Source organism: Gouania willdenowi, chromosome 8 (assembly GCF_900634775.1).
Source record: "Gouania willdenowi chromosome 8, fGouWil2.1, whole genome shotgun sequence".
NCBI classification, from domain to species: domain Eukaryota; kingdom Metazoa; phylum Chordata; class Actinopteri; order Blenniiformes; family Gobiesocidae; genus Gouania; species Gouania willdenowi.
The window spans coordinates 23,757,904-23,785,506 of NC_041051.1; the positions used below are offsets into that span (position 1 = coordinate 23,757,904).

Sequence of the window (27,603 nt, forward strand, 5' to 3'; positions counted from 1 at the left end):
TCCTGGGACTTTTCGAGTCAGCCGTTATGGTCGTCCTATTAGACCTCCTCGGGGGACTTGAGGTGCTTTTGCCCGTTCTGGGTTCATGTTTTGTTTTTTGATATGTTGTCCTTTCTTTGACGTGTTGGTGCTGGGTTTTGTTGTGCCTGGTGCCCATTCTGTCGTTTCGGGGGGGGCCTGTGTGGCGGTCCACTAGGGGCACTCATCGCCAGATTGGCCAGGGTATGTGTCACGGTGGGATTGGTTGCACAATCAGGAAGTCTTGTATATATGGTGGTGTTGTCTTGTAGTGAAGTCCTACAATAAACCGCTGGCATCTACTCCGTTCTCTCCGCGCCTCTGTCTTGCCTTGCCTTCCACAATAGTTACATTACTGTCTAATGGAATAGTGACATTAGTATTTATGCTAACATTTATTTCACACGACGTGTGACGTATTAGCTTTTATTCTTCCATAAAAGTGTTAAATCCGACTATAAACAAATTGGTGTCTCTTTGTGGTTTAATGACAGTAAGATGTGTAGTTTTTACTGGTCTATTCCTTTAATGAGATGGTTAGCATTAGATCTTAGCCCAGTCTTATGTGTTGGTGGGTTAGCTTATCATGCTTTAGTTGAGCACCGTCACCATGTTTGTGGGAACTTTGGGTGAATCTGATGGAGGAACTTAGACTGGTTCACTTTGTTGGGTGGGTGTCTGGTTTTAATTAAGTAGCGGTGTGTGATGTATAGCTGCTCGTCATAGCTTCAGGTAGACTGAAGAACAGAGCTGTGTGTGTGAGCGGAGTCGACAGCGCTGAGCTCCCGGTAACAGCGACATATTCTAAGCAATTGGAATGTTTTTGATGACATATCTCCCACTAGGGATGTAACGATTCACTCAGCTCCCGAAACGATTCACGACACATTTTACAAAATGGGACTAAACAAATTATGATTTAAAAATATTCCTTTATTTTTTGGGGGAAAAAAACTAAAAAAAATACTGTACTTTTTTTTATTTTTCATTGTCAAAAGAATCCCTTGATAAACTAACCAAAACAATGCAATTTAACTAAAAATAAATCTTGAATGAAATAAAGGAATAATACAAATGAAGAAGCCTATTAATTTAAATTCTGGTTCTATAGTAAACAATGCAAAACTACATAATAGTTCCTTTTCTTTTAAGAAGTGCAACCGAAAATGTATTATGTGCCTTAACAATTGGACTTAAAAAACAGTCTGCACTGTATTTACGGCAGATAATTGTTTGGACCAGCAGAGGGCGCTGGTAACCCAGTGATCGGTTGGAATGCAGCTATTCTGTGCAGTGAAGAAGAGATGCTATGCTAGCAGACAGAGCTAATAGAAAAACGGGCATTTTACAGATATGCACGTAATATTACAGATATTCTTTCGGTGCTAAAGGGATAAGGAATCATTGATGAACATGTTTAAGAGTAGAAGGCGGCCAGAAAGAAAGTAGTAGCAGATTGCGCCCACCGCCTCAGCATTTGGACAAGAGAAGAATATATAGCCCCCTCTGCTGTTTAAAAAAAGTACTGCGATTCAATTTTCAGAAAATTGATATGAATCGTGATACCTATGAATCGATTTTTAACTGCCTTACGATTAATCATTACATCCCTATCTCCCGCTAATCAAAGATGTATAGACGGTGAGATGAGCCACTCCTCATGAAAAACAATGTTCTGCTCCGTCCACAGCTTGAAAAAGACGATGACGACGTAACCGACAATTGTCGACAAATACATTTGTCGGTGACTAATTCTGTTATCGATTCCAGTACCTGACTATGTGTCGAAGTGTCCTTGGCCAAGACACTGAACCCTAAGTTGCTCCCAGTGGTCGACTAGCGCCTTGCATGGCAGTCCTGTCCCACTGGTGTGTGAATGTGAGAGTGATTGGGTGAATTAGCTGATGTGTAAAGCGCTTTGAGACTGCTTCAGTGTGGTGATAAAGCGCTATGTAAAATCAAGTCCATTTACCATTGAGACGCTACGCACTTGTACTTTCGTTTGTATTCATACGTCAACTATGTTACAGACTAACTAAACCTAACTGCACAGAATGGTTACGTGACTTCCGGTAACGTCATCTTTCACATGTATATAACGCCAATATATGGATACGTATTACGTACTAGAAGACACTTACTATAATCAAGAACTATGAATCAATAAATTAAGACTCCGCTATTAGGCACGAAATCAAAGTTGGTCAAGTTTCGGTGGTTGAATTCATCATACTTTAAACTAAGACTAAGTAACTATGACAAGTTTTGGGTTTGATTTGCTGCTCAAACCATGACCCAGCAACAACACAAGCCTCAAACTACAGAGCGAAATACAGATGCTCGAACAATGACGTGGCAAAAGGAAAACCATGATACAGCGAAAATACTTGTGTGAACGCAACTCAGCCATTGTCGTTGAGCAATGCCGCCAAGTCATAGTTTAAACACAAAGCATGACTCTGCAACTATTACACCAAGAGTCATTATAATCTAAACATGAATCAGCAACAATTCTCAGGTCAGCTGTAGTGTTCAAGCCATGACAACAGTGTGTGTGTGTGTGTGTGTGTACTACAAACTATATGTGTTAATGTGGTCGTAGGGTGCAGCATCAAACAGCTAAACCAAGAGTGTCAAACATTTAGCAAAAAACATGAATACGAATTTAGGTTTTCTTCAAAGGTTGTAAAAATCCAGTTCAATAAACCTAAATACCTGTGTCAATACAGTGCACTGAAAAAGACATGTTTATTTACAGATAATTATTTCCTGTGTCTGGTCCTGAGGTGAAATGAGTTTGACACCCCTGATAATATATAACATATTAAAAAAGATTTCCATACCGTGAGCCGTCTTCAGTTGACCCACGTGCAGCAGTGACCGACTGCGCAGCCGCAGCTTCCATTAGTTTGTTCGGCCAATCAAGGGAATGAGCTTCACCTGCTATACTGATTGCTCACTCTCATGCTGCGTTCACGGACCCTCGGAACTCTGCCTTTCCAGTTTGAAACTCCAACTTTAAAGTGAAAAAAAAAAAAAAAAAAAAAAGTAGAAGAGCCGTGTAGTAACTTCCTCTACCTGAGGCAGGCGCTCGATGCACTCACATGTCGATCAATATTAGAGTCTGATTGATTGATTGATTTAACCCAGGGGTGCCGGACTCCAGTCCTCGAGGCCGGATTCCTGAGACTTTTATATGTGTTCCTGCTTCAACACACCTGGTTGAAACCAATGTGTTGTCATTAAGCTCTGCAGAAGCATGATAACAGCCATTCAGTTGATTCAGGTGTGTCGGAGCAGGGACACATCTAAAAGTCTCAGGAATCAGGCCCTCGAGGACTGGAGGGCACCCCTGATTTAACCAACAGACACACTTAGGACAGCCCCCTCATTTGCATTTTATTTTTTGCTGCATTTCTTGCTAACAGTATCTACTGCAGGAAATAAATAAATATCAGAGCAGAGCACTTTTATGTATGCATTGATATTTAATTCATTTCTATATACACACACACACACATATATAATACACACACACACACTTTTTTTTATCAAGTTTTCTAGTTATCTAGTGTCTAGTTTTTTTTTTTAAAGGTTAAGGAAACGGGGTTGTAATCAGAGGGTCACTGGTTCAAATCACTGCAGTATCGCCATCAATGGTTTAAATCTACAATGCCCGTTTACATCGAGTATTACGGTAAAAGTCGTCAGACGCCAAAAATCCTAAAAAAAAAAAATCTAATTGTTTTCGGGACACTGTGTGATGTTGAGCAAGTCCCTAATTAACCCTAACTGCTCGTGTTACATTTACAAAACAACACGATTATAAGCGACACTTTGTTGTTTCCTGTGTCAACGCTCTGATTGGTCTTTATTCTAATGCTAAAATAGATGTTGATTATGTCACAGTTGCGCATCTCTGATGTTGTTGTTGTTCCTGGAAAGATTGGAGCGCGTCATGTGCGTCTTCTTCTCCTCCTTCTTCTTTACCGGATACACAATGTTCCGAATCTCCCACGTGCGCCTCCGTGTTTACCTCGGACCTCTTCTAGTGGGCGGGGCTTCCTTCGTCACCCTGCCCTCTGATTGGCCCCGACTTCAGTTAAGTGCAGCTGTTGCGCGTTCCATCGCAGACTGACTTGGTTGGACATCATCGCTTCATCTTTGTGTTCTCATTCCGAAGGACTGATGAAGTCTCTCCGGCCTCTGGTTCGCGCCGCGGCGCTGGCCAGCGTTTCCAAACACATCGATCACTTCTCCAGGTTCTCCCCCTCTCCTCTGTCCATGAAGCACTTCCTAGACTTCGGTGAGTGTTGTTATTTCCATCAGCTATTGCTCACTTTCAGTCTGTGTTCATACTGAGTGGGAGACACAGCCCTAAAATATGGAATCACAGGAATGACATTACATCAACTCATAGAGGCCAAGCAACAAACATGTGACTGTAATAATATAATAATGACCATTCTGAGCATGAACACAGGAAACAACAAGTTTCGTGTTGTTTTTGATATTTTATGATGCATTGTGTATTTTTCTTTCACTGTGTTTCTGTTGTTATGAGACAACTTTATTATTTTTATTTTTTTTATTGTCATTGTGTATATCTTTCTGTTATTTCTGTGCACATTTGTATTTTTTGTGGTCTTTTTGTGTATTCTTGTTGTCCTTTTGTATATGTTTGTGTTATAACATATATATTTTTATTTCATAGGAAAAGTCACTGTACTATGACCTCTCACGATTACTGACACTCAAAGGATATTTACAGTAATATGCCAGACAGCAAAGTGTCTGTGCTCCACAACTATTTCAGTAGACTCTGATTATTCAAGAAAGTTTTGCTTTATAACTGCAAATCTGTGTGTTATGCAAGTAATTTTGTGTGTTTTTCTTGTTTTGTGGCATTTGGAAACATGTTTGTGTGTTTTTGTTATTATTTTTGTGTATTGTTGATGTCATTTTGTGTATCTTTCTCTCATTCTATGTGTTTTTTGGAGTTATTTGATGTATTTTTGTTGTCGTTTTGTGTTTTTCGAGTCATTTCTGTGTTGCGTTGTTCGTTTGTATATTTCTTTTGTTTTATGTGTTTTTGGGGGTACGTTACGAAGCAAGATTACCTCTTATCGCGCTAACTTCCGGAATTTAATCAGTGTGTGCTGGACTACGAACCTCCCTGGAGCTTAATCACTATGGCAATTAATGCTGAACAACTAACATGCTCACAAGCAGGTTTTTCTCTGGCTAGTAGGGATGGGCGATATGGACTAAAAAAAAATCCCCTATCATTTCTGGTATTTATCCATATCCATATTTTTATTTCATTTTTTTATTTTATTTTGAAGGACATTTGTCCAAGGCCCCTGAGCTGCCTGTTGTCCTTGTTTGCAATGGGCTGTTATATGAAATCCTATATCATCTGCAACACCTAAAACAAGTATTTTAATACAAAATAAGCTACAAAAATATAAGCGATATTGTCATTTTCTATCATGCCAACATAGAAAACTCGATATATCTTGAATCTTTATATATCGCCCAGCCCTAAGTAGAAAATAATGTGTTACTAGTTGTACTAGTAAAGCTTTGAGGTTTTACTAGTGGTATTAAAATATTTAAAGTCTACCTTTTGCCTCCAATTAACTTAACTTTCTTGTTTTTGATGAATCCCAGTATGAGGGGAGAACCTATAAACTCCCCAAGGCAAGATCCAAGGTCTTTCCTCACAGTACACCACACCTCGCTACGCAAAAAGAGAAGAAAAATGAGAGAAAACGTAGTTATTATTACTATGTTTTAGTTTATTTGATTAATAGGCGTATCTGGTTACTTTTCTACTCAGTTCTGCCGCAGCAGCTGGTTTCATGTCCTGGCACTGAGAGCTTCCGTTTGGTTCCTCAGGTTCCGTCAAAGCGTGTGAGCGCACATCGTTTAAGTTTTTACGGCAGGAGCTTCCTGTGCGTCTGTGCAACATCATGAAGGAGGTCAGCCTGCTCCCAGACCAGCTCCTGAGCACGCCCTCGCTGCAGCTGCTCCAGACCTGGTGAGCAACAAACACGCCCATCTTCTCTTTCAAAATCTGACACATTCCTCATTTGTGAATCAAGTTACACTTTTCCATTTCATCTTTCCACGACTTTACTGGATTTTAAGCATCCATTAATTTTACATTTTGTATGCTTTGGATAATATACAAATACGGGATTGTTATGCGTTGATAGGGTGATGTTAGCCATGCTGCTAACCCTCAGCCACCAGTTAAACAGCAAAAATCCCATTGAAATGTGTCATAACATTATTTGTGAAACCTTTCATTTTCCCATTTTGCACAAAATCCCACACAGCCATGTGATTGGAGATGCTTCTGCTGTGACGTGTCACCAGGTAAACTGATCACCAGGTCACCTAATACACCATCAGATAAACCTGTCTTTGTACCAGAACATTTTCACATTTGAATGCAGTCATAATAATCTGAACCAACACATTAAAAACACACTCTGCATTCATTTTCAGTCACAGGATAACATGGTCACTAGATGAACTGTTACGCGTAGTGAGGGATTTTGAACAGTATTATGGGCGGGATTGGACATATTTAGAGTACATTCATGTGAGGTATATCCGTGTCATGTTGGGGCTTGATTTTAGAAAAAGAGAGAGATAAAACCCAGGTCAGAAGTTTTCCGCGATCATGGAAATCAGGGCCTACGTTTGTTATGGAGCTGATTCTGAGAAAGCATAGCTGAGTCTGTTTGTGCCAAACTGTAGCCTGAGGGCGGGGACAGGAGCCGAGCCCACTGCTCTACTCACACACAAACACACACACACTGACTGAACTTTGTCCCAGTTCCTCCTCCAGCCCTGCCTCCGTTCCTCCCATGATCAAAACAACAGCCGAGAGCCAGGTTTCCAAGCATGTACCAAACTCCTCCAGTGAGGGAAAACTTCCACTTTGAACTGTTCAAATGAGCCAACACTTGAATTCATGGTGTAGATTTTGTGATGTAACGTCTAAACATGGGAGTGACACATAGTAATGCCACTACAAGCAGAGGATTCAGCGATGGAAATACGATCTGTTTATCATCCCCTATACCGCCTGTTGATGTCACGGGTTACATCCAGTGTACATGTTGGATAGCCACGTAGGAAAAGTCACTGTACTATGACCTCTCACGATTACTGACACTCAAAGGATATTTACAGTAATATGCCAGACAGCAAAGTGTCTGTGCTCCACAACTATTTCAGTAGACTCTGATTATTCAAGAAAGTTTTGCTTTATAACTGCAAATCTGTGTGTTATGGAAGTAATTGTGTGTGTTTTTCTTGTTTTGTGGCATTTGGAAACATGTTTGTGTATTTTTGTTAATATTTTTGTGTATTGTTGATGTCATTTTGTGTATCTTTCTCTCATTCTATGTGTTTTTTGGAGTTATTTGATGTATTTTTGTTGTCGTTTTGTGTTTTCCGAGTCATTTCTGTGTTCCGTTGTTCGTTTGTATCTTTCTTTCGTTTCATGTGTTTTTGGGGGTATGTTACGAAGCAAGATTACCTCTTATCGCGCTAACTTCCGGAATTTAATCAGTGTGTGCTGGACTACGAACCTCCCTGGAGCTTAATCACTATGGCAATTAATGCTGAACAACTAACATGCTCACAAGCATGTTTTTCTCTGGCTAGTAGGGATGGGCGATATGGACTAAAAAAAAATTCCCCAATCATTTCTGGTATTTATCATGATAACAATAAACATCACAATAAATAAAAAAAACAATTCCCAACTTGAAGTGTAAACAAGTTCCTTACAAACACAAATAAATCTGATTATTTGGTGTATTTTTGTTGTCCTTTTCTGTCATTTTGTGTGTTTTTTTGGGTCAATTTGGGTCTTTACTTTAGGGGCCTGCTAGAATCAGATGGAGTGCTGCATGCATCCCCATCATCGATTCAACTTAATAACTTTTCCGATCCAGGTGTATCCGACCTGAGGGAGAAGGTGTCTCCTCGGGATGTGATCAATGAAAATCTGTTTGTGTTCACTCAGTTACACCCAGAGCCTAATGGAGATCCTGGAGTTCTTGGACAAGAACCCAGAGCATCAGGAAGTCCTTGAGAGGTGAGTACCACAGATTCTTCTCTTTAAAGTAAAATGTATACACCTCACTCACATGAATAAAGACAAATTGATTTCTTGCTGCCGTGTCCTTTCCATCAGCTTTGTGGAAGTTCTGGAGAACGTTAGAAACCGTCACAATGAGGTGGTGCCCACCATGGCTCAGGGGGTCATCGAATACAGACAAGCTTCTGGAAGACGGGACCCAGTCACTGACCACAACCTCCAGTACTTCCTGGACCGCTTCTACACCAGCCGCATCTCCATCCGCATGCTCATCAACCAGCACAGTATGCTAGCACTGCCTTCAAACACTCACAAACACTTCCTTTAGCTAAACTATCATGTAGAGCAAACATGGGGCCGGGGCCACATTGATCTGATTTTGTGTGGGCCCCAAAGTAAATGTACAAAATAAATCCAAAAATACACAACATGTCGCCAAAAAGATACAAAAAACAACAAAACTAATTACACAAAATGTCCAAATAAATGCACAAAATGACCTAAAAACACACAAAATGGCAGCAAAAACATAAAATATTTCCAATAACTATGATAAAATACATAAAGTTACTCCAAAAATATACAAAATGGCAACAGAAACTGGTGGCTATGGGGCCACATGCAGCCCTTGATCTAATTTTGTGCAGCCCCCAAAGTAAATGCACAAAATAAATCCAAAAACATGCAAAATGACTCCAAAGAATACAAAACAAGAACATAAATATTCAAAAATTAAAGGAAAAAAAATACAAGATGACAACACAAACATAGAAACTCTATTGTTTCCTGTGTTAATGCTCTGATTGGTCATTATTCTAATATTGACATGATGGTAAATCATGTGACCCCAGTACACATATAGTCGTGTTTGTGGCACTGCTGTGATAAATATACCCAAAAAGTCTCCAAAGAGATAAAAAAAACACACAAAATGACTGAAAAATATACGATTTCTAAATGAAAATGCACAAGAAACACACAAATCAACATAAAATACCAAAAATGACCACCAACCAACCACACCAAATTGAATCAGAAACATACACAATGACTCCACGAACACAAAAAAGAATAAAAATTACACAAAATTACTCGGAAAAACATACATTACACAACTATAAACAAAACAAATCCAAAAAGACACAAAACAAGAATATCTAAAAATGAAAGGAAAAAAAACTAAATAATCACAAAAACTCTGTTGTTTTCTGTGTTAATGCTCTGATTGGTCTTTATTCTAATGCTGACATGAATGTTGATCATGTGACCCTCAGATCGGATATGTTTGTGGCCCCGCCCCCTGTGATAAATGTCCTCTGACATAGGGAATTGGTTTGTAAAGGTAAAACTCTTCAGGCTGTTCTAGTGAATTCCTCGCTCTCTGCTCCTACAGTTTTGGTTTTCAATGGGAATTCTAACCCCGCCCACCCCAACACCATTGGCTGTATTGACTTCATGTGCAATGTGACAGAGGTTGTACAAGGTAAGAATGAGGGGACAGTTAAATGTCATGTTTTCTCAGATTCCATGGTAAATTACACAAACACTGACCGTTTCTGTCCTCAGACGCCTACGACAGCGCCAAGCTGCTGTGTGAGCAACACTACCTGGGGTCACCGGAGCTGGAGCTGAGACACAACAATGGTGCGACATAATCAGTCGGCTCTGGATCACTTTCTTTTATTTTTAAACGTCTCTCCTTCTCTTCTAGCTAATAATACCAGAGAACCCATCCAGATTCCTTATGTCCCCTCCCACCTGTTCTACATGCTCTTTGAACTCTTCAAGGTAACACAAAACACATCCTTTCCACACAAAAGAAGGCAGTGCACACTCGTGTTCTACTTTTATGACCATGCTAAATCTACCTCCTAAATCAGTCATGAGCAACTGGTGGCCCGGGGACCACATGCGGCCCTCAGTCAAATTTTGTGTGACCACCAAAGTAGCACACAAATCAACTCCAAATGCACAAAATTTACAGGAAAATGCACAAAAAGATAATGCACAAACTCTTTGTTGTTTCCTGTGTTAATGCTCTGATTGGTTCATATTCTAATGCTGACATGAATGTTGATCATGTGACCCTCAGGTCAGATACAATCACAGATATGTGGCCCTGCTGTGATAACATTTACTCGTCTATCCTAAAGGCATGAAAGAATCTGAGGACAGAAATGTTTAGGAGAACTGGTTTTTAACTCATGGATGGATGGACAGATGGTCAAAATGATGGATGGATGGATTCATGGCAGGATGGATGGAGTCATGGCGGGATGCATGGATGGATTCATGGTGGAATGGATGGATATACATATGGATTGTTGGCGGGATGGATGGATGGACAGACAGATGGACAGATGGATAGATGGATTCATGGTGGGATGGATAGACAAACTGATGGATGGATGATAGGATGGTTGGATGGATTCATGGCAGGATGGATGGAGGGACAGACGGATTGATGGCTGGAGGGAGGATGGATGGATGAAAGGATGGATTCATGGTAGGGTGGATAGATGGACGGATGGACTAAAATTGATGGATGGATTGATGGCGGGAGGATGGATGCTCATCGAGCTTCTGTTGAACCTCCTCAGAATGCAATGAGGGCGACCATTGAAACCCATGAAGCCAGTAGGCTCCTCCCACCCATCAAAGTCATGGTCGTCGTTGGTGAAGAGGATCTGTCAATCAAGGTGAGCCTCTACCCAGCAGAACTAACTGGTTCCTGTGGAACTCTGTGAGATGGAGTTACACAACCCTCGGATGCTTTTACTTATCCAACTTCAGTTCAGGAGAGCCTCGTTAAAGCGTGAAAGCAAACTATTGTCTGAATGGCCTCGTTTTCACACCAAGAATAGAAACAGATTTATCTTTAGTTTTAGTCCAAATGTAATCCATTCACAAACATGAACGCCTCTAAGGAGATTGTGTAATGACTGCTTTGAAGTAAAGAGTGGAGGGAACACTTTCCTTTCTTGCCCTTTGCTCTTGTTACCTTGACTGATCTTAGCGTTCTTACATAAACCTCAAAAAGGAAATCACCACATTATAATCCTCAGAATTAGCGTCCCAGTCCCTCTATCCCCAACTCTGGATAATCATTTACTCACTAATGATGACGGATTGTTATTCTATGTGTTTTTGTTTGCATTCTCTATCTTTTTGTATATTTTCTGTTTTTTTCGAGTAAAGTATGTTTTTGCTGTGGTTTTTTCTCTCATTTTGTATCTTTTGTGTGTTTCTGTTGTCATGTATATTTTTGCTGTCATTTTATGTAATTATGTTATCCTTTTGTGTAATTTCTGTACATATTTCTCTCATTTTTAATGTGTTGTCATTTTGTATATCTTTGTTGTCATTTTGGTGTGTTCCTGTGGTTTTTTTGTTTTTTCCTTTTGCGTATTTCTGTTGTCATTTTGTATATCTTTAATTTTCTGTGTTTTTGGAGTCATTTTTGGTGTTTGTTTTTTTTTTTTTTTTGTAGTTTTTGAGCATTTACTCTTTGACCTAAACCATGTGTAGTCGTTCATGAATCCCTTCTTTGCTTCACATTGATTTGTGATCCGTCTAAAGATGAGTGACAGAGGAGGAGGCGTTCCCTTCAGGAAGACAGAGTCACTGTTCCGCTACATGTACTCCACAGCTCCCAGAGCTTCCATGGAAGACCAGCACAGAACTCCACTGGTGAGACAGACACACATACAGCAACTGTGCACATTAGCCACGTGATGACTAAAATCAGTGTGTGTGTGTGTGTCCTCAGGCAGGGTTTGGCTATGGTCTGCCCATCTCTCGCCTTTACGCTCGCTACTTCCAGGGAGATCTCAATCTCTATTCAATGGAAGGTTATGGAACAGACGCTGTCCTCCGCCTGAAGGTGAATTCACTTCATCTTTGTATCTTTTAACCCTCTCTCTCCAAGTTTGTGCAGCTCCCAAAATTACTCAAAACACGAGATGACTACAAAAATACACAATTAGGGATGTAACGATTCACTCAACTCCCGATACGATTCGATTCACGATACTGGGTTCACGATACGATTCTCTCGCGATTTATTTTACAAAATGGGACTGTAGGCAAATTTTTTTTTTTTGGGAAAAAAACTAGAAAATACGGTACTATTTTCCTTTTATTTTTCATTGTCAAAAGAATTCCTTGATAAAATATTCAAAACAATGCAATTTAACTAAAAATAAATCTTGAATGAAATAAATAAAGGAATAATACAAATGAAAATGAAGCCTAATAATTTAAATACTGGTTCTATAATAAACAATGCAAAACTGCATAATAGTTTTTCTTTTTAAAAGTGCAACTGAAAATGTATTTTGTTCCTTAACAATTGGACTTTAAAAAAACAAAAAAAAAAACGTGATTGCAATGATTTACGTCATATTTGTTTGGACCAGCAGAGGGCGCTGGTAATACAGTGGTCGGTTGGCATGCAGATATCTTGCAGTGAAGAAGAGAAGCTATGCTAGCAGACAGAGCTAATAGAAAAACGTGACTTTTACAGATATTCAAATAATATTACAGGTATTCTTTCGGTGCTAAAGGGGTAATGAATCATTCATTAACATATTTAAGAGTAGAAGGCAGCCAGAAAGAAAGTATTGGCAGACTCCGCCCGCTGCCAACACTTGTGGATCAATTTTCAGAAAATCGATATCAACCGTGATACCTATGAATCGATTTTTAACTGCCTTACGATTAATCGTTACATCCCTATACACAATGGTAAAAAAAAGCTACAAAACAAACAAAAAATGAAACAGAATGAGAGAAAAATACAGAAGATGACAGGAGACTTTTTTTGCTGCTGAATACGTATGCGTTTGGGTATTATTTTAATAATCCTAGTCCCAATCTTCACATTTTAGTCAAGTATTTTATTATTGTGTATTTAGTTGTAAAATGGCAAAGTCACTGCCTTTTCAGGATTGAACACCGGTTATTAAAGTTCAATTTTGCTATTGGCTGAGACGGATTAATGTGACCACCGCGCATATGAGCTTCACGTCATGATTGTGCGTACATGTGATAGTAGTGGCACATTCCAGCTGTGAACTCACTGTGCAAAGTTGACCCGCAGCCTGACTGGGCGTGTCTTACTGCTCCAGGCGTCCCGCCCACAATCCAATCCTAGTGGCAGGTCAGCAGAAAGCAGGGGTTCAGTTCCTCTTTAGGTTCAACTGGAGCCACACAGGAAAAAGGTTTTCACTCATTTCTGGTATTTATTTTATTTGACATGAGTTTGGTTTAAAAAATGACAATCTTATTTAAACAAAGTACAATAAAGTGTAAATGTAAACAAGTAGAATTGCAGTCTTCATGCATGTTATAAGTTGAATGTAGATCATTCAAATAATGTTTAGTAAAGTCAAATTAACCAGATCACAACATCTTTACAAAAAACTTAAATCAACAATTAACCATTAACGTAACAAAAATATAACCCACACTAATAAACAAACTTCACTTACATTGAAGCATTTCAAAAGACACATGGCACACACCACCAAACAATTCCAGCTGCAGGTAAAGAGGAAGTCCCGCCCTTTCAATGCTGTATTTCTAGTGAATTAATGATTGGTTTACTCAAGGAAGAAGAAAAAGTACTGGTTGCTCGCTGCAGTCGCGCCAACATGTGGAGCGGAGGGGAAATGAAGTTTGTAGTTTTTAACAATGACTACAAAAATAGAATATACAAAACAACAACAAATGCACTTAACAACAGTAAAAACAACTCCAAAAAACACACAAAATGAGAGAAAAAAAATACTGAATGATAAGAAAAACGCAGAAAATGAGAGAAAGATACACAAGATGACTACAAAAATCACACATTTGTATCCCCGCCCACTCCTGTTTGACTGTAGCTATTATATTTAGCCTAGACTACACTGACCTATAGAATGAAAGGTGTATAACGTCTAATAATCTGCTTGTGTGCGTCCTCTACAGACACTGTCCACAGCCTCCATTGAAAGGCTGCCAGTTTTCAACCAGACCGCCCTGCGACACTACAAGCTCAGCTTAGAGGCAGACGATTGGTGCGTTCCCTCCAAAGAGCCTCTGGACCTCGCCATCCATCGCATGGTCAAGTGAAGTGATGAGACGACATGGAGAACATGTTGAACATTGTGGGACCAGGACAGAGCAGGACCAAAGGTGGATGAGAAGACATGAGCACATGGTCCAGGATGAAGCCACGCCTTCATTAGCACCTAATCTACGACATGGCGTCCTTAACTTCAGCTTGTGCTTGCTGTTAGAGTCACAGAGGAAAGAGACGTCTCTATGATCAGTTTGATCTGTGTGTCACATGATTGATCTCTGATCAGGGTTCTGATCACTGTGTCATGGTAATCTATATGAATGTGGTACTTCTTTGTTGCAGCACAAAGATTACATGACTTTATGGACCGGTGCAGAAGCTAATGTTAGCTTGCTAACCGCCTGGAACACACCAGCAGGATTTTGGATCTGCTGAGTCTAACATTGAGCCAAATAAATCTAATGAGACTTTTTTCTCAGCAGGGTGATCTAATTATTTACATTTCAGCTGATAGTTTATCCCACGTTGATATAAAAGCTAATGGATCTTTATTCTCATTTTGCTAGCTGCTAGCAAGTGGATTTATGGACAAAAACCATTTAGAATAGCTACACAAATGCAAAGTGTACACTATGATTACCAATGTGTGTGTGTGTGTGTTATGATGCCAACGGAATGGCCTTTATTCTTCTATGCCATGTACAAACACTTCATTTTTGTATGAAAGTTTGGAAAATACATTTTCCGAGAAAACTTGTATTTTGTCTGTGGTTATTTTCTGATATTCAGTGTTCTATTTACTGCTGGATAAAGTATTAATATTATTCATCACATTGTTAAGAACATAGCTTTGTTTTTGTCAGCTCTCCACCATGTTAGAGTTACCTCATGTGTAAAGGTTAGTGCACAGGTAACTTTGAAAAAGGGCGGAGCAACTTTTATCACAGGGGGCAGGGCCACAAACATGATTGTGTTTGATCTAAGGGTCACATGATCAGCATTTAGAACAACCAGTCTGAGCATTATTAGTGTATTTTGTTTATTTCTGTCGTGTTTTGTGTTTTCTGAGTCGTTTAGTGTATTTTGCTTTTTTTGTGTGTGTTTTGTTTTTGGTATAATTTGTTTTTTTTTTTTCTATCGTTTTGTATGTGTGCTTTTTAAAAATAATTCCTTATTTTCATTTTTGTGTAATGTCATTTGTGTTGGGGTTTTTTTTCCTTCTTTTGTGTATTTAGTTTTGGAGCTGCACTAAACTGATCAATGCAATCTCCTTCCTATCCGGTGCACAGATTATAATCTGACAAATCAAACTTGAAGACTAAACATCACTTTATTCAGTTTCTACAGATTTCTGTACAATACCAACATATAGAAGACCTGGAATAGATTTTTTCTTTTCATCATCCAGGATTCAAACAGCCACACAGAAATCCTACCATGGTCACTAGACGACACAGCCAAACAGGAGAAACACTCCCAGTTAAGGACACCAGTACCACTCAGTATTCTGGCAATTACATATTTTGTGAAAAAACTATTGATTGCTCGTCAAATATTTTAATGGAAAAAGATAAGAAATAAAGCATGTCGTATTTTCAACACAAAAAAACAGTGAAGCAGAGATGACAAGTAGCTACTCACAATTCCCACGTGAGAGCCGGACAGGCTGACATAACGCTGTCATTATTATGACAGGACAACTGTCATTAGCATGAATAAGGTGTCATGAAGACTTTCATTAAAGAGTAACTAAACCCGCTTTCTGCTGACCTGCCACTAGGGGGCGCCTGACTATCGAATTCTTCCTTCTGCTTCCTTCGCATCTCACTGTTGAAATGTATTTTTTTCATTTTAATAAATTTAACACGGCAAATTTCACCTTTAAAAATACATATACAAAAAAATATACATTTCAGGGTATTTCCAGGGCTAAAATAAAAGGGTTAGCAGGGTAGCTAAAAATAAATATGAGCTAAAATAAAACTGACGGAACTTTAAGTCATGTGGTGCATTCATCGCCACCTAAACTGGCCAATGAGGGGCGCTGCGTACTGATAGACTAAGCTGTCTATTGATACGCTTCCATATCAATAGCCACGGCCTTAAAAAAAAATTCCTCGACTAAGCGCGTTACTCCTGAAGCAGTAAGACACGCCCAGTCAGTCTTTTACTAAAATGTTAAAAGTTAGACTAGGATCAACACAACAGCACTACCTAATACCCAAATAAATATGTATTCAGCAAAAAAAAAAAAAAGGTGGGTTTGGTGTTATGTTACTCTTTAACTGTCATTCGTTACCCTAACCCCACTAAATCCCTCCACCAAAACCAAAAAATGCCAACATAGCTCCAATTGTGTCATAATTTAACAAACACTTAATGACAGCCTTTATGGCACCTTATTCATGCAAATGACAGCATAACGTCAGCCTTATGTATAACCTTTACATAAAGTGAGCTTCCCTGTGATAAACCATCATGTGACGATTGCTCCATGTTTCTGAACCCTTAGCTTGAATAAACAAAATATTAAAAGTAGGGACTAATATACTTGTGCTTGTTAAAATTAATCAATACCAAGAACAGATACCAGTTGCATGCAATTGTTTTAAAATTAAGGCCTGTTAATTCTACCACCAGGGGAAAATAGTGGCAAATATACAAATTGATATTTTTGTTTGATTCAAATATGGAAACTACACACTAGCTTCATAGAAAATGTTTCTCTCCCCTATTCCTTTTGTCTAATATTGTCCAGTATTTTCATGTGTGTGTGTGTGTGTGTGTGTGGTGTCGGTGCATCCCCAATACAATGCTGTGTTCATTGTCAATGAGACACTTTCACAGGGGAAGGAATATCAGCTGTCAAATCTGCCCCCTGCTGGTAAAAAACGTGCAGACGAGGAACCTTTGACCTCCAAGCAACATACGGACCTTACGGAGTTTCACGGAGCAGCACAAATGGAAATCTATCTTGATTGATTTGTATTTTAATGCATTAGACTTGAAAGCAATAATCATTCAACCCCATAATCAAAATCAAAGAATCCAAAGATCACTGTGCACTGACGTCAAACTGCTGAACCAACAAACAGAAGCTTTGCTTGAGCACTCACGGTCATGTGACATAAGAAAAGGCGTGACCTTAGAGAGGAGGCGTGGCCATAGATTTGGCCCACTTGTGGACGTGGGCATTTCCTTCATCCAGGTCAAACATTTCTGTGACCTTTCAATCGTTTTCTTTATCCAAACATCAAGACTGAGAAAAAAAAAGTTTATGAATAGGTAAAGTTGTTCATATGTTAGGATTATTCAGTATATTATCCCTTATGCCATTTAGAATCCAACAGGCGACATATTAGCTAGGTGGAATATTTAATGAGTCTGTCCACTAATGTTGAAGGCACTGATAAAATTCTATAGGAGAATAATGATGTTAATATTTAGAATAGAACCAAACTAATGGAAACGTAACACAGGAACTCGTACTAATGACCTCACATTAAATTCATGGGTTCTTCTCTCAGTGACGGAGACATGGACAGACATGAGGGCGCCATGCAGCGGTGACGTATCATTAACAATAACCTACAGAAAAATACAGCGTTGAGTCCTTTTGGACTGTTTTGCTTTTTTTAAATTCTTGTTGACGAATAAAAAAAATAAGATTTGGTTTCCTTGTGTAAAGTCGAATGCAGCCACAGCTTTTGAAATAAAAAAATAATGAGTAAACATCCAAAGCGAGTTGTGACAAAGCTCTGCTGCTTCACGACTCATATCAGCAGGACGTCATAAACCGACGCCTCTTCCAAACCCCGCCCCCATCACGCCCAGATGGTTTGTTAATGCTTCTTAAACAAACCCGCAGATAAAGTACTTTACAGTAGTTTTATGTTTCTCATATCATTCAGGCCTGTTTAACTCTCTTTCCTCTAACAAACTAAATCCAACATGTTGTATGTTGTCCACAGAGACTGCTATCAGCTGCAGTACCGCTACATCGTTAACCAACACGTTCTTTCCTCCTTCAGCCTTACACGACTGAAATATGGATGTTTTTTTTTTGCTGAGCTACAAGGCTGTCACTGATGTGACGAGCAGAATCAGAAGGACACTGCCACTCCATTGCTTCACATCTGGATGCTCGCACTTGCTTTGACACATAACTTTAATGCAGGCACGGCAGCTTTCTGGAGCCGTCGCTTTCCGACTGCAAAACAAAACAAAAACCCTCCACAGTTCTTCAGCCGAACACGAATCAGGGCTGGGAGCTGCCTTGGCTGTCGGGGTCCGTTCCCGAGGAGCTGCTGTCCGAGGCCGAGCCGTCGTCCTCGTGCTCGTCCTCTGCCAGGCTTTTCTCGCGGACCCGTCTGTGGGTGCAGCCGAGGCGGGACAGCAGGCCCTGGTAATCGAAGCGGCCGCGTTTCTCCCCAAACGGATCCTTGAGAGGGAAAAAGAGCAGAGCTAACCAACAGCAGAGACAAACAGTCAGCTGTTTGAATCACAGACACCCACTTATTACAATGAGGTCCCAAAAATGTGATGGTCTGACCCGAGGGCCACATCATCAACAATAACGTTCAGAAAATCTAAACATTTCATTGTGTGTTTTGGTTGTCGTTTTATGTGTTCTTAGTCATTTGTGTGTTCTTACTGTTTTCGTCTGTATATTTTTCTGTTATTTTTGTGTATTTCTCTCATTTTGTGTTGTTTCGGAGTAGTGGTGCACGATATGGCGATGTGCATATGATGTCCAATGGTTGATCATGGAAAAAAACCAATACATCGGCGACATGGCTGATATCCAATACATAATTTTAAAGCCGATATTAGCCAAAAATATCATGCATCACTACTTTGGAGTGTAGGAGAGCATGTCTGTGACTTGTCACAGATACTACGGCACACCTTTTAACCACAGGAACAGTGATCTGTATCATTTTTTTAGATTTTTCTGTCTTTTTGTATTCATCTTGTGTACTTTTCTGTCACTGTGTTGAGTTTTTTGGAGTAATGTTGTGTTTTTTTAAGTAATTTTGAAGGTTTTTGAGTCTTTTTTAGGTACTTTTCTCTTATATAGTGTATTTATTTATTTAGTTGCTGGGACTGGACAAAATGAAGGTCAGAGCCGCAAGCTACTCATGTCTCTGTTACTTTTTGGAAGAAAAAGCCATTTTTCCAGGAGGAATATTTACCTGCATGTTCTGTCCTTGCAGGTGCAGACGCTCTTTGCAGACTCCCTCGTAGAAATCATAGTATTCCAGGAAGGACTTTTCCATCACACTCCTGCACACACACAAACACAATCTATTGGTAAATACAAAAAGGATGGCTTTATAAAAGCTAAAACCGAAGGTAAAGATGACTCACCACAAAGCTTCAGGACAGGGAACTTTGCCCTCCAACATGTCACACACTGCTACTCTCATGGTTTCATGGCGAATGCACTCGTTGTAATTCTTACTGTCCCCTGGATGGCGCTCCTGAAAACATGGACGCATTAGATTCCGCTGAAAATTCCTTTGGTTCAGTTTTGTTAAAAAAATACAAAGGTTCACGACAGCAGATGCTCAATTCTGCCGTTATCATTCTGCGTTTTTATCATATGTGAATTAGAGCTCAACTGATTATAGCGAATCACCTTTAAATAAGTGTAGATCAATGTGTAACAAGGGTATTAACTTTTCTCTGCTCCAGTTTGTCTGTGTGAAAGCTAAGTTTTCCCTGATCTTTGCCTGATCGTGATTGAGGTAGTTTGCATCCTACGTACCTCATTAATATCAGACTACTATTAAAGTTCATATACAGTATATAACCTGTGTATGTCTTATTTCATAGAATGGCGGAACGTTTTAAGTAGGGATGGGACTTTAATGTGTTAATCGCGATTAATTAATTCCACAGTTAATTACTTTTTTGAGGTAGTGAGCTTTGTCTGAACCCTGGTCAATCCTAAATTCTATATTTTACACGAGCCCAACTTAGACTCTGGTACTGTGTGGTAAATGTGCCGTAAAGTAATGTATTTTTATTATATTGAGAAAGATGCACAAATGGATGCTGGGAGAAAAAAAAAAACATGTAAACGTGTGCGTGCACAGAACTGAATATTGTCTGGCTTTAACGAGTTCGCACTTTGAATTGGAATCGGCTTCGTTCTGGCTCGGGTCGTGTCAGGTCTTACTTTTGAAGCGATCTACCACTTTGTCCTGTTTTTGCTGAGCTCAGTGATCTGTGTGAAACACTATGTAAAGCTCACCTGTTCAAAGCCTGGCTCATTGTGGTAGGGATTCTCTGTCATCAGGGACTGGATGGAGATGAGCACCGATGAGATGCTCTGAGCTGGACTCCAGGCTGGGCCGGTCCATGTTCTTCACACATCAGTAAAAACATGTTAGTTACAGTCAGTTGTACAGCACACTGTGAACATCAGCAGTCCTACAGCAGATATGGGCGACAGGCGGATTCAATTGGGTCAGCCTGCAAGGTGAACGCAAAAAATGACTCCAAGTTTACACAGAATGACTCCAAAAAACATACAAGAAATATAGCAAAATACACAAAATGAGAAGAAAAACACAAATAAAAGAAAAAATATACAAATAGAAAAACACAAAATTACTCCAGCAACAAATAACAAAATACTTAAAATGACGACAAAAACACGGAAAAATACAATTTTACTTAAAAAACAGACAGAAATGACAGCAAAATAAATACAATGACAACAAAAAACGCACAATGACTCATAGCACACAAAACAACAAAAATACACACAATTGTATCAAAAACACAGAAAACAGCAACAAAAATATCAGAAAAAATCTACATAGTGAGAACAGAGAAAAACACAAAGCACAAGTACACAAAACAATTACAAAACTACCAGAAAAACACACAAAATGACAACAAAAAGAACATTGTCACTGTGTCGTTTCCTGTGTTAATACTCTGATTGGTCATTATTCTAATGTTGACATGAATGTTGATCATGTGACGCTCAGAGCAAATACGATGACATGCTTGTGGCCCCGCCCCCTGTGATAAACGCTGCCCATATCTGGGAGGATTGATCCCTACACAGAAACTCACCCCAGGATACTGAGGCACACTTTGCCGTTGCGGTAGAAGTTGGGGTTAAAGCGAACAGTGTTGTGTCCAGTGGTGATGAGCTTGACTCGTGGTGGATGAATGGGGTAATCAGGGGGGCAGCGGAACAGGAAGAGGAAGAAACCCCCCTCATATGGTGTATCAAAAGGTCCTGTGATCAGAGCGTGGATCTAAAAAACAACAGCAGTTATTACACAACAGATAACAGGTTGAAACCAATCAGAGAATCCAAATCCGGCCCTTGAGAGCATCCAATTTGGCCCGCAGGACAAAAAGTTTCTCCAGTAATTTTGTGTTTACATTCTCTGCACTGTAAACTTTTAAAATGTGATGAAAATGATGCATATTTTGTTTAGTTGTTGTGAATCTGAAGCCTTTTCTGTGGCAATTGGATTTGTTTTGTTTTTTACAAATTGTCCAGTTTATGCAAAGTTATAGAAAACAATAAAGTCTTAAAAAACTGCAAATTCTGTTGTAATTTTTATTTTATTTTTAATTGCTAAAGAACAATCAGCCGTTTTTAGGCCACAACAATCACACAAAATGGCCTCAAAATCTTGGGGGAAGCAAATTATTCAGTTGTAGATATTTTAGTCCCTTCAAATACACAAATTCAATTAAACTCCACAATATTTGCAAGCTCGCAGTTTTTCCGAGCTTATGTGACATGATGGCAATTATTTTTAACCTCAATTTGTCAAAAGAGCCTCATCGACATCATCGATACGCTCCCATTCGCTGTTATACACAAACTGCTCACAAATGAAACTACTTTGAAATGATTACTAGCAACTGCACAATGGATCGTTACCAGGAGCAAGAGATGAAGGTTTGTGTTGAGAAAGATTTGAAAAGCCAAATAAAGAGGGTGAAAAAGTCGTCATATATACCTTGGTCATGTCCTGAGGATCAGGAACGACGAACATTCCCGGTGGAGGTTCTTTGTAGATGGACATGATGTCCCTATGGATAGGAATGGTGGAAAATGGAAGTTAAGTAACCATTTTATTTTGTTGACACATGTCTAGGACCCCGATCTCCCGTGATCACAGACAGAAAATTAGAAAAAAAAAAATCTGGAAAAAATCCATCAGACTTGTTTCTTTTTTCTCACACTCTGTATTTAAAAACAGGCCCCAATATGAAATCAAAATGCCTCCCTCTATGTTTTAAAACAATGTCACACATTTAAACACTATTTTTCACTCAAAAACTGGTGATTGAACGTCTAGAACAGCGATTCTCAACTGGTGGGTCGGGACCCAAAAGTGGGTCGCGGACCTGTACTGGGTGGGTCACGGAAAGCTGGACAAAAATAAATAAATACTTAAAGACTCTCATGTTGGACTCGTCGTTTATTTTGAAAGAAACTTTTATTTTGACAGGCATGCTGTGAAATGCATGTTGCACAGGAAAATATTTACATTTATGTTTTAAAAAAGATTGTGTGTGTGTGTTTTCAAATGAATTTGATTGGTTGATTTCTAACAAAATGTGGGTCGCGATTTAATGATCGTAGCAAAATGTGGTCCCCAGGTTGAGACCAGTTGCTGATCTGATGTTGACATTAACAGTTGTTTATTAATAATAGCAGGCTAACCACTAAAACAAATGTAAATATGTCATTTGTGTGAGGAAAAAATAGGTTTTAATTGTCGGTTTCAGGTCGGGCTCTGATATAAATACCTAATGTCTGTCAGATCAGTAGGTTTCACTTTTGCTTTGTCGGGTTCTGGCCAGAGCTTGAATAAGGTTCATATCATAAATGGTCTGTGTTTAAAAGCAAATCAGCGCCACAAAAAAGCCAAAACAAAATATTTGTCTCTCTTTTACTTTCTCCTCGTCCTCCTCCACCTGCTCATTCATTCTACGGTTTTCTTTTTGGTCGACTAATCGCTACGTGAGCCATAGTCTTGGTCGACCAACCATTTCCTTGGTTGACTACAGCCCTAGAATGTAGCGCTTCATCTGAAGTGTGTTTTTAATATGTTGGTTTGGATCAGTGGGTGTGCACTGTAGCTGTTCACACTCAACGGTCTTGAAGCCAAAATGCGGCTCTTAGGGGCTCTTCCATCTTGCAATATTTGTCATTTGAAACCAGAGTCTGTGCAGTAGGGTCCGGCGGGAGGAGCCTTGGTAACGGCTTGTTCAGATCATAGAGGTTAGCACAAAACCATGGTATATTTCAACTCAAATATCTAAACGTACTCTATTTAAAATGAAGAAAATCACGCGTCTCGGCTTACCTTCACGACGTAGCTGCTTATGCTATCCACAAAGAGCTGCACAAGACCCTTGGCTGTCAATCATCGTCATATATGATGTAAAATCTCACTTTTCAACCTCAAATAACTTATTTAAAAACAGACGTCACAGAAAAATGAGCACTTGAACACAATGTAGGGTGATAACTCATGGCCACAGCAGAGTTTAGGTTTAGAAAAACATTATGTGACGAGTATTTTAACTTTACAGTTTGACAAACATCCTATCCGTTATCATTGAGGAGGTGGGATTTATGACCTATACTGCAGCCAGTCAGCAGGAAGAGCTCGAAAATTAATGCTTCACTCCACCAGGGAGCTTGTCCCGTCCATTCTTTTTATTGTCTATAATTCAGATTTTTATGACTGCATTCAAATGTGAAAAGGCTCTGGTACAAAGACAGGTTTAGCTCATGGTGTATTAGCTGAACTGGTGATCAGTTCAGTTCACCTTGTGACACGTCACAGCAGAAGCCTCTCCAGTCACACAGCTGTGTGGGGTTTAGTGTAAAATGTGAGGGTGACGGTGAGGTTGATGGTAATTAAAGGTTTCACAAAAAATGTTTTGGGATCATATCACACATTTTCATGGGATTTTTCCTGTTAAACTGGTGACAGAGGGTTAGCAGGGTGGCTAACGTCACACTAGCGACGTAATCCCACGTGATTTCAGCAGGGTGAGGAGATGAAACGCAATTGAAAAGTGAAACGTGCGTAAAAGGGTAAACCCTGATAGACAATTTGGGAAATTTTTAAACGGAAAATTAGAGGTTTCAGGAACGGTTCAGCTGCATTTAGCTCAGAGTTATTAAATCACAAGTACCCTCTGTGATTTCAAATGTTCAAAATATAACGTTTTATATGTTGATCTAAAAAAAACAAAAAAAAAATAACAAACAATAACAATTTAACATAAAAAATGTAACTTTAACCCTCTGAAGTCCAGGATATAACTGGCCATTTTTGATGACTTTTTAATTCACGACTTTTCCCTTTATATCTCACCATCAAAATGTTTACCTTGCTTTGTTTGGTATATTTGTTCACAGCACAACTTCAGTATGTGAATTTCTAGCTAAATTCCCATTTTCACACATTATATAAACACATTCGACCTAAAACCACACAAAAAACATCAGATCAGGGTACAAAAAGAGATTTTTTACAGTGAAAACCACAAATATGTTTAATGAACCATGTTTATAATATAGAATTTAACTTTAAAAGGTCATTTTCAAATACATACAGTATGTACAAATCAAAAAAGGTATACACGCAACAATTTAGGTAGGCATCTGTTTACAAAACATCACATTAGGATGCCACAAAAGATTTGTGCCAATGCAATAAACAGTTCCTGTTCACCACAGACAGAGGGACGGACACGTCACGGGCCTGACACTCCCAGGGTGCGTCACATCATCTGTTCTCTACCTGGAGGCAGATTTTTTGGCCTTTATTTTTCTAAATAATGCCTACAGTATATACAAATGCTTAGATGCTTGTGTTTGTTTTGTGCAATAAAAAGAGCTTCAAACGATTTTTTCTGTGTCACAGAAATCTGTCAGTTATGGAATAAGAACAAGAGGCACGAAGACAGTGTAAAACATGTGATTTATCTAATGATTAGTCAAGTAATCGGTCAGAAAATTGATGGATTAATCAATAAATAAAAGAATGGTGTACAGTACTGCAGCCCTGTTTACACACTGATGAGTCAAAGTGAAAGTCAGCAGCTGCAGTGACATGACTCACACACTCACATGAACTACTGGTTTGTGAAACTGGGTGTCTGAGCTGGGCAATATGGAGCAAAACTCACACTACGATATTTTTTCTCAAAATGGCGATATGCAATATAGATCTTGATCATTTTCATTCAAATAAAGTCTAACCAGAAAATGAGAATTCTAGGTCAAATTTGCTGATGCAATTTGCCACACAAGCACATTTAGTAACAGCTGCACAATATGTGCCACTTTTAGCTTTTACTCATATAAGGGACAGCATGTGTGAGTGAGTTTTGTATAGTGTGGCATGTTTAGGGTAAGATCTGGGTTAAGAAAGAATCAACGACTCCTAAAACAAGTACTTTTATACAAAATACGGTAAAAAAAAAATATATTTTTTAAATAAATATAAGCAATATTGTAATTTTCTATATGGCCAAAATTGAAAACTCGATATACATCCCAGCCCTACAGGGTGGATAATGTTCCTCCTGCAGGACAGCCACAGTGATGTGTGGGAGTGAACTTTGGACAAGGAAGTTATTATAAGTCGCACCATAAAACTGACCCTATCTGACCTTTGGAAATGAAATAAATTTACTTTCCAGCACATAAAAACTAAGATCCCAGTTTTAGCAACATCCTCATTAAGCTCAACTTCCAGTGCCACTGAAACCAGTGAAACCAGCACAGTGTTGGGCTCACCTCTTAATCCTCAGGATGCATTGCTGGGAAGCCTTCTCGTTGTCCCAGTCCGTGCTCACAGTCGGATCCCATGAGGTGGCGTGGATCTGGGACAGCAGGCCCGCTCCTGCCACCCCGAGCCCGACCGCGGGCAGAGGAGAGGAGGAGTGCACGGTGGGAGACACGGCCACCACGGGCAGGGACGAGCCGTGGCTGAACGCGTTACCGAAGACGGTGCCTGTGGACAGAGGAGCCACCACGGCCGTGGGGACAGCGTCCGCGGCGGCAGCAGGAGGAGGGGAGGCCGGGTTAGCGCTGGAGTGAGCCCCGCCGCTCGGCACTGAGTTAGCCGGAGACCCGCTGCCCTGCCCGTTAACAGACTCCTCCGGGAAGCTGTCCGCCATGTTTCAGAACAACGGCGCGGTCGACGCAGGTGAGTTGTGTGGAAGGAAAGCTGACTCGGTTCGTAGGGTCTCTGTCAGGTCGCTGAGGCCGCGGAACCACAGCAGTCCTTCCCCGACATGAGTGCTGCGTGTCGCTACCTCCGCTGGAAGTCCCCGGGCCTCTACGGAGGATACTACCCTCGGCCTCCGATATATCGATAACAAAGACGGTGAACTCTGGCTGGACTCGATTAATGAGGTCACCAAATTTAAATTTCACAACTAGCACAACTTCGGATTGATCGCTGTCACTACCGAATCCTTTCACGGAGCGGATCTGGACTACGTCACTTCCTTCACTCAAAATCCTCACTACAGAGCTGCTGGGACGTGATACTGTAGTTTAAAGAATAATTAAAATAATTAAAATAATCACAGGGAATGTCTGTGGTGCCCGTGTTGATATATTTCTTGAATGTTCCGGTAGTGACAATCACGTTTAACGTTTCTCCCTTTTCTTCTTCCTGTAACGGTTTCATTGAGCTGCGGTTAAGTCACAAGTTGCACAGCGTCGCCTAGCGACGGAAGTGACAAGCGTCACAGAAACCTCACACCCACCGCCAGGTGCACACAACTGGAGGCCCCGGGGGCCACATGAGGCCCTCGGTTTAATTATGAGCGGGCCCCAAATTAAACGCACAAAATGACCCAATAAATACACAAAATGACAGCAAAAACCCCACAAGTACAAGAAGGACAACGAAAATACACTGAACTACCCTAAAACACAGAATGACATTAACTACACAATGATGACAAACAGTGATTGCAAAAGCCATATTAATAACAAAAGTACAGAAAATAAAATGAACAAAACTTAGAGACAAAAAAAAAAAAAAAAAAAAATATACAAAATAAGTCAAAAAACACAGAGAATGAGAAAAAAAATTCTCAAAATGACAAAATTCAAAAGTGAACCACCAAGATCAGAGAGCTAAAACGTGTGGCAAGCACCAAATCTCTTTTCCAGATATTGTCAGTTATCTGGAACAACAATCCTGATCATGGTACAAGGATCATTCTCACTTTAAAGGCTTGGAAGACATTTATATTCCCATTAATACCCATACAGTAGTTCACAATGTACAGAAACATTAGTTTTTATACTAATCCAGTTAGTATTCATATTTAAAGGAATCTCTAATGGTGAAAGCTTTAATTT

The 27,603-nt window shown here is 39.7% G+C and overlaps 3 protein-coding genes across 5 annotated transcripts in view; 1 reads left to right on the forward strand and 2 right to left on the reverse strand.

Annotated features, from left to right (window-relative positions):
* LOC114468727 (cytosolic phospholipase A2 gamma-like) overlaps positions 1-3,036 on the reverse strand; it is a 124,291-nt gene extending 121,255 nt beyond the window's left edge. Inside the window, exon 1 of the mRNA XM_028455772.1 lies at positions 2,862-3,036. The gene's annotated coding sequence lies outside the window, so the exon portion shown is untranslated. The remainder of the gene's footprint in view (positions 1-2,861) is intronic.
* Positions 3,037-4,127: 1,091 nt separating this feature from the next.
* On the forward strand, positions 4,128-14,967 carry LOC114468730 (pyruvate dehydrogenase (acetyl-transferring) kinase isozyme 2, mitochondrial-like). 3 transcript variants are annotated; one of them, XM_028455778.1, is made up of 11 exons: positions 4,128-4,324; positions 5,920-6,061; positions 8,069-8,140; positions 8,240-8,427; positions 9,537-9,626; positions 9,710-9,787; positions 9,855-9,931; positions 10,744-10,842; positions 11,723-11,833; positions 11,913-12,026; positions 14,117-14,967. In XM_028455778.1, exons 1-11 carry the CDS (start codon positions 4,207-4,209, stop codon positions 14,258-14,260), a joined length of 1,233 nt encoding a protein of 410 aa, XP_028311579.1. In that variant the 5' UTR covers positions 4,128-4,206; the 3' UTR covers positions 14,261-14,967. The 3 variants fall into 3 exon arrangements, with proteins under 3 accessions (XP_028311579.1, XP_028311580.1, XP_028311582.1); XM_028455779.1 differs by lacking the exon at positions 10,744-10,842; XM_028455781.1 differs by lacking the exons at positions 9,710-9,787; positions 9,855-9,931; positions 10,744-10,842; ... (1 more) ...; positions 11,913-12,026; positions 14,117-14,967 and having other exon boundaries at positions 9,418-9,556.
* Positions 14,968-15,521: 554 nt separating this feature from the next.
* ube2z (ubiquitin-conjugating enzyme E2Z) lies at positions 15,522-26,928 on the reverse strand. The gene is made up of 7 exons (XM_028455961.1): positions 26,020-26,928; positions 22,211-22,283; positions 21,303-21,490; positions 20,470-20,581; positions 19,581-19,693; positions 19,406-19,496; positions 15,522-18,651 (listed from the first exon to the last, which is right to left on the reverse strand). The coding sequence occupies exons 1-7, from the start codon at positions 26,400-26,402 to the stop codon at positions 18,469-18,471; spliced, it is 1,143 nt and encodes a 380-aa protein (XP_028311762.1). The 5' UTR covers positions 26,403-26,928; the 3' UTR covers positions 15,522-18,468.
* Between the last annotated feature and the right edge of the window lie 675 nt (positions 26,929-27,603).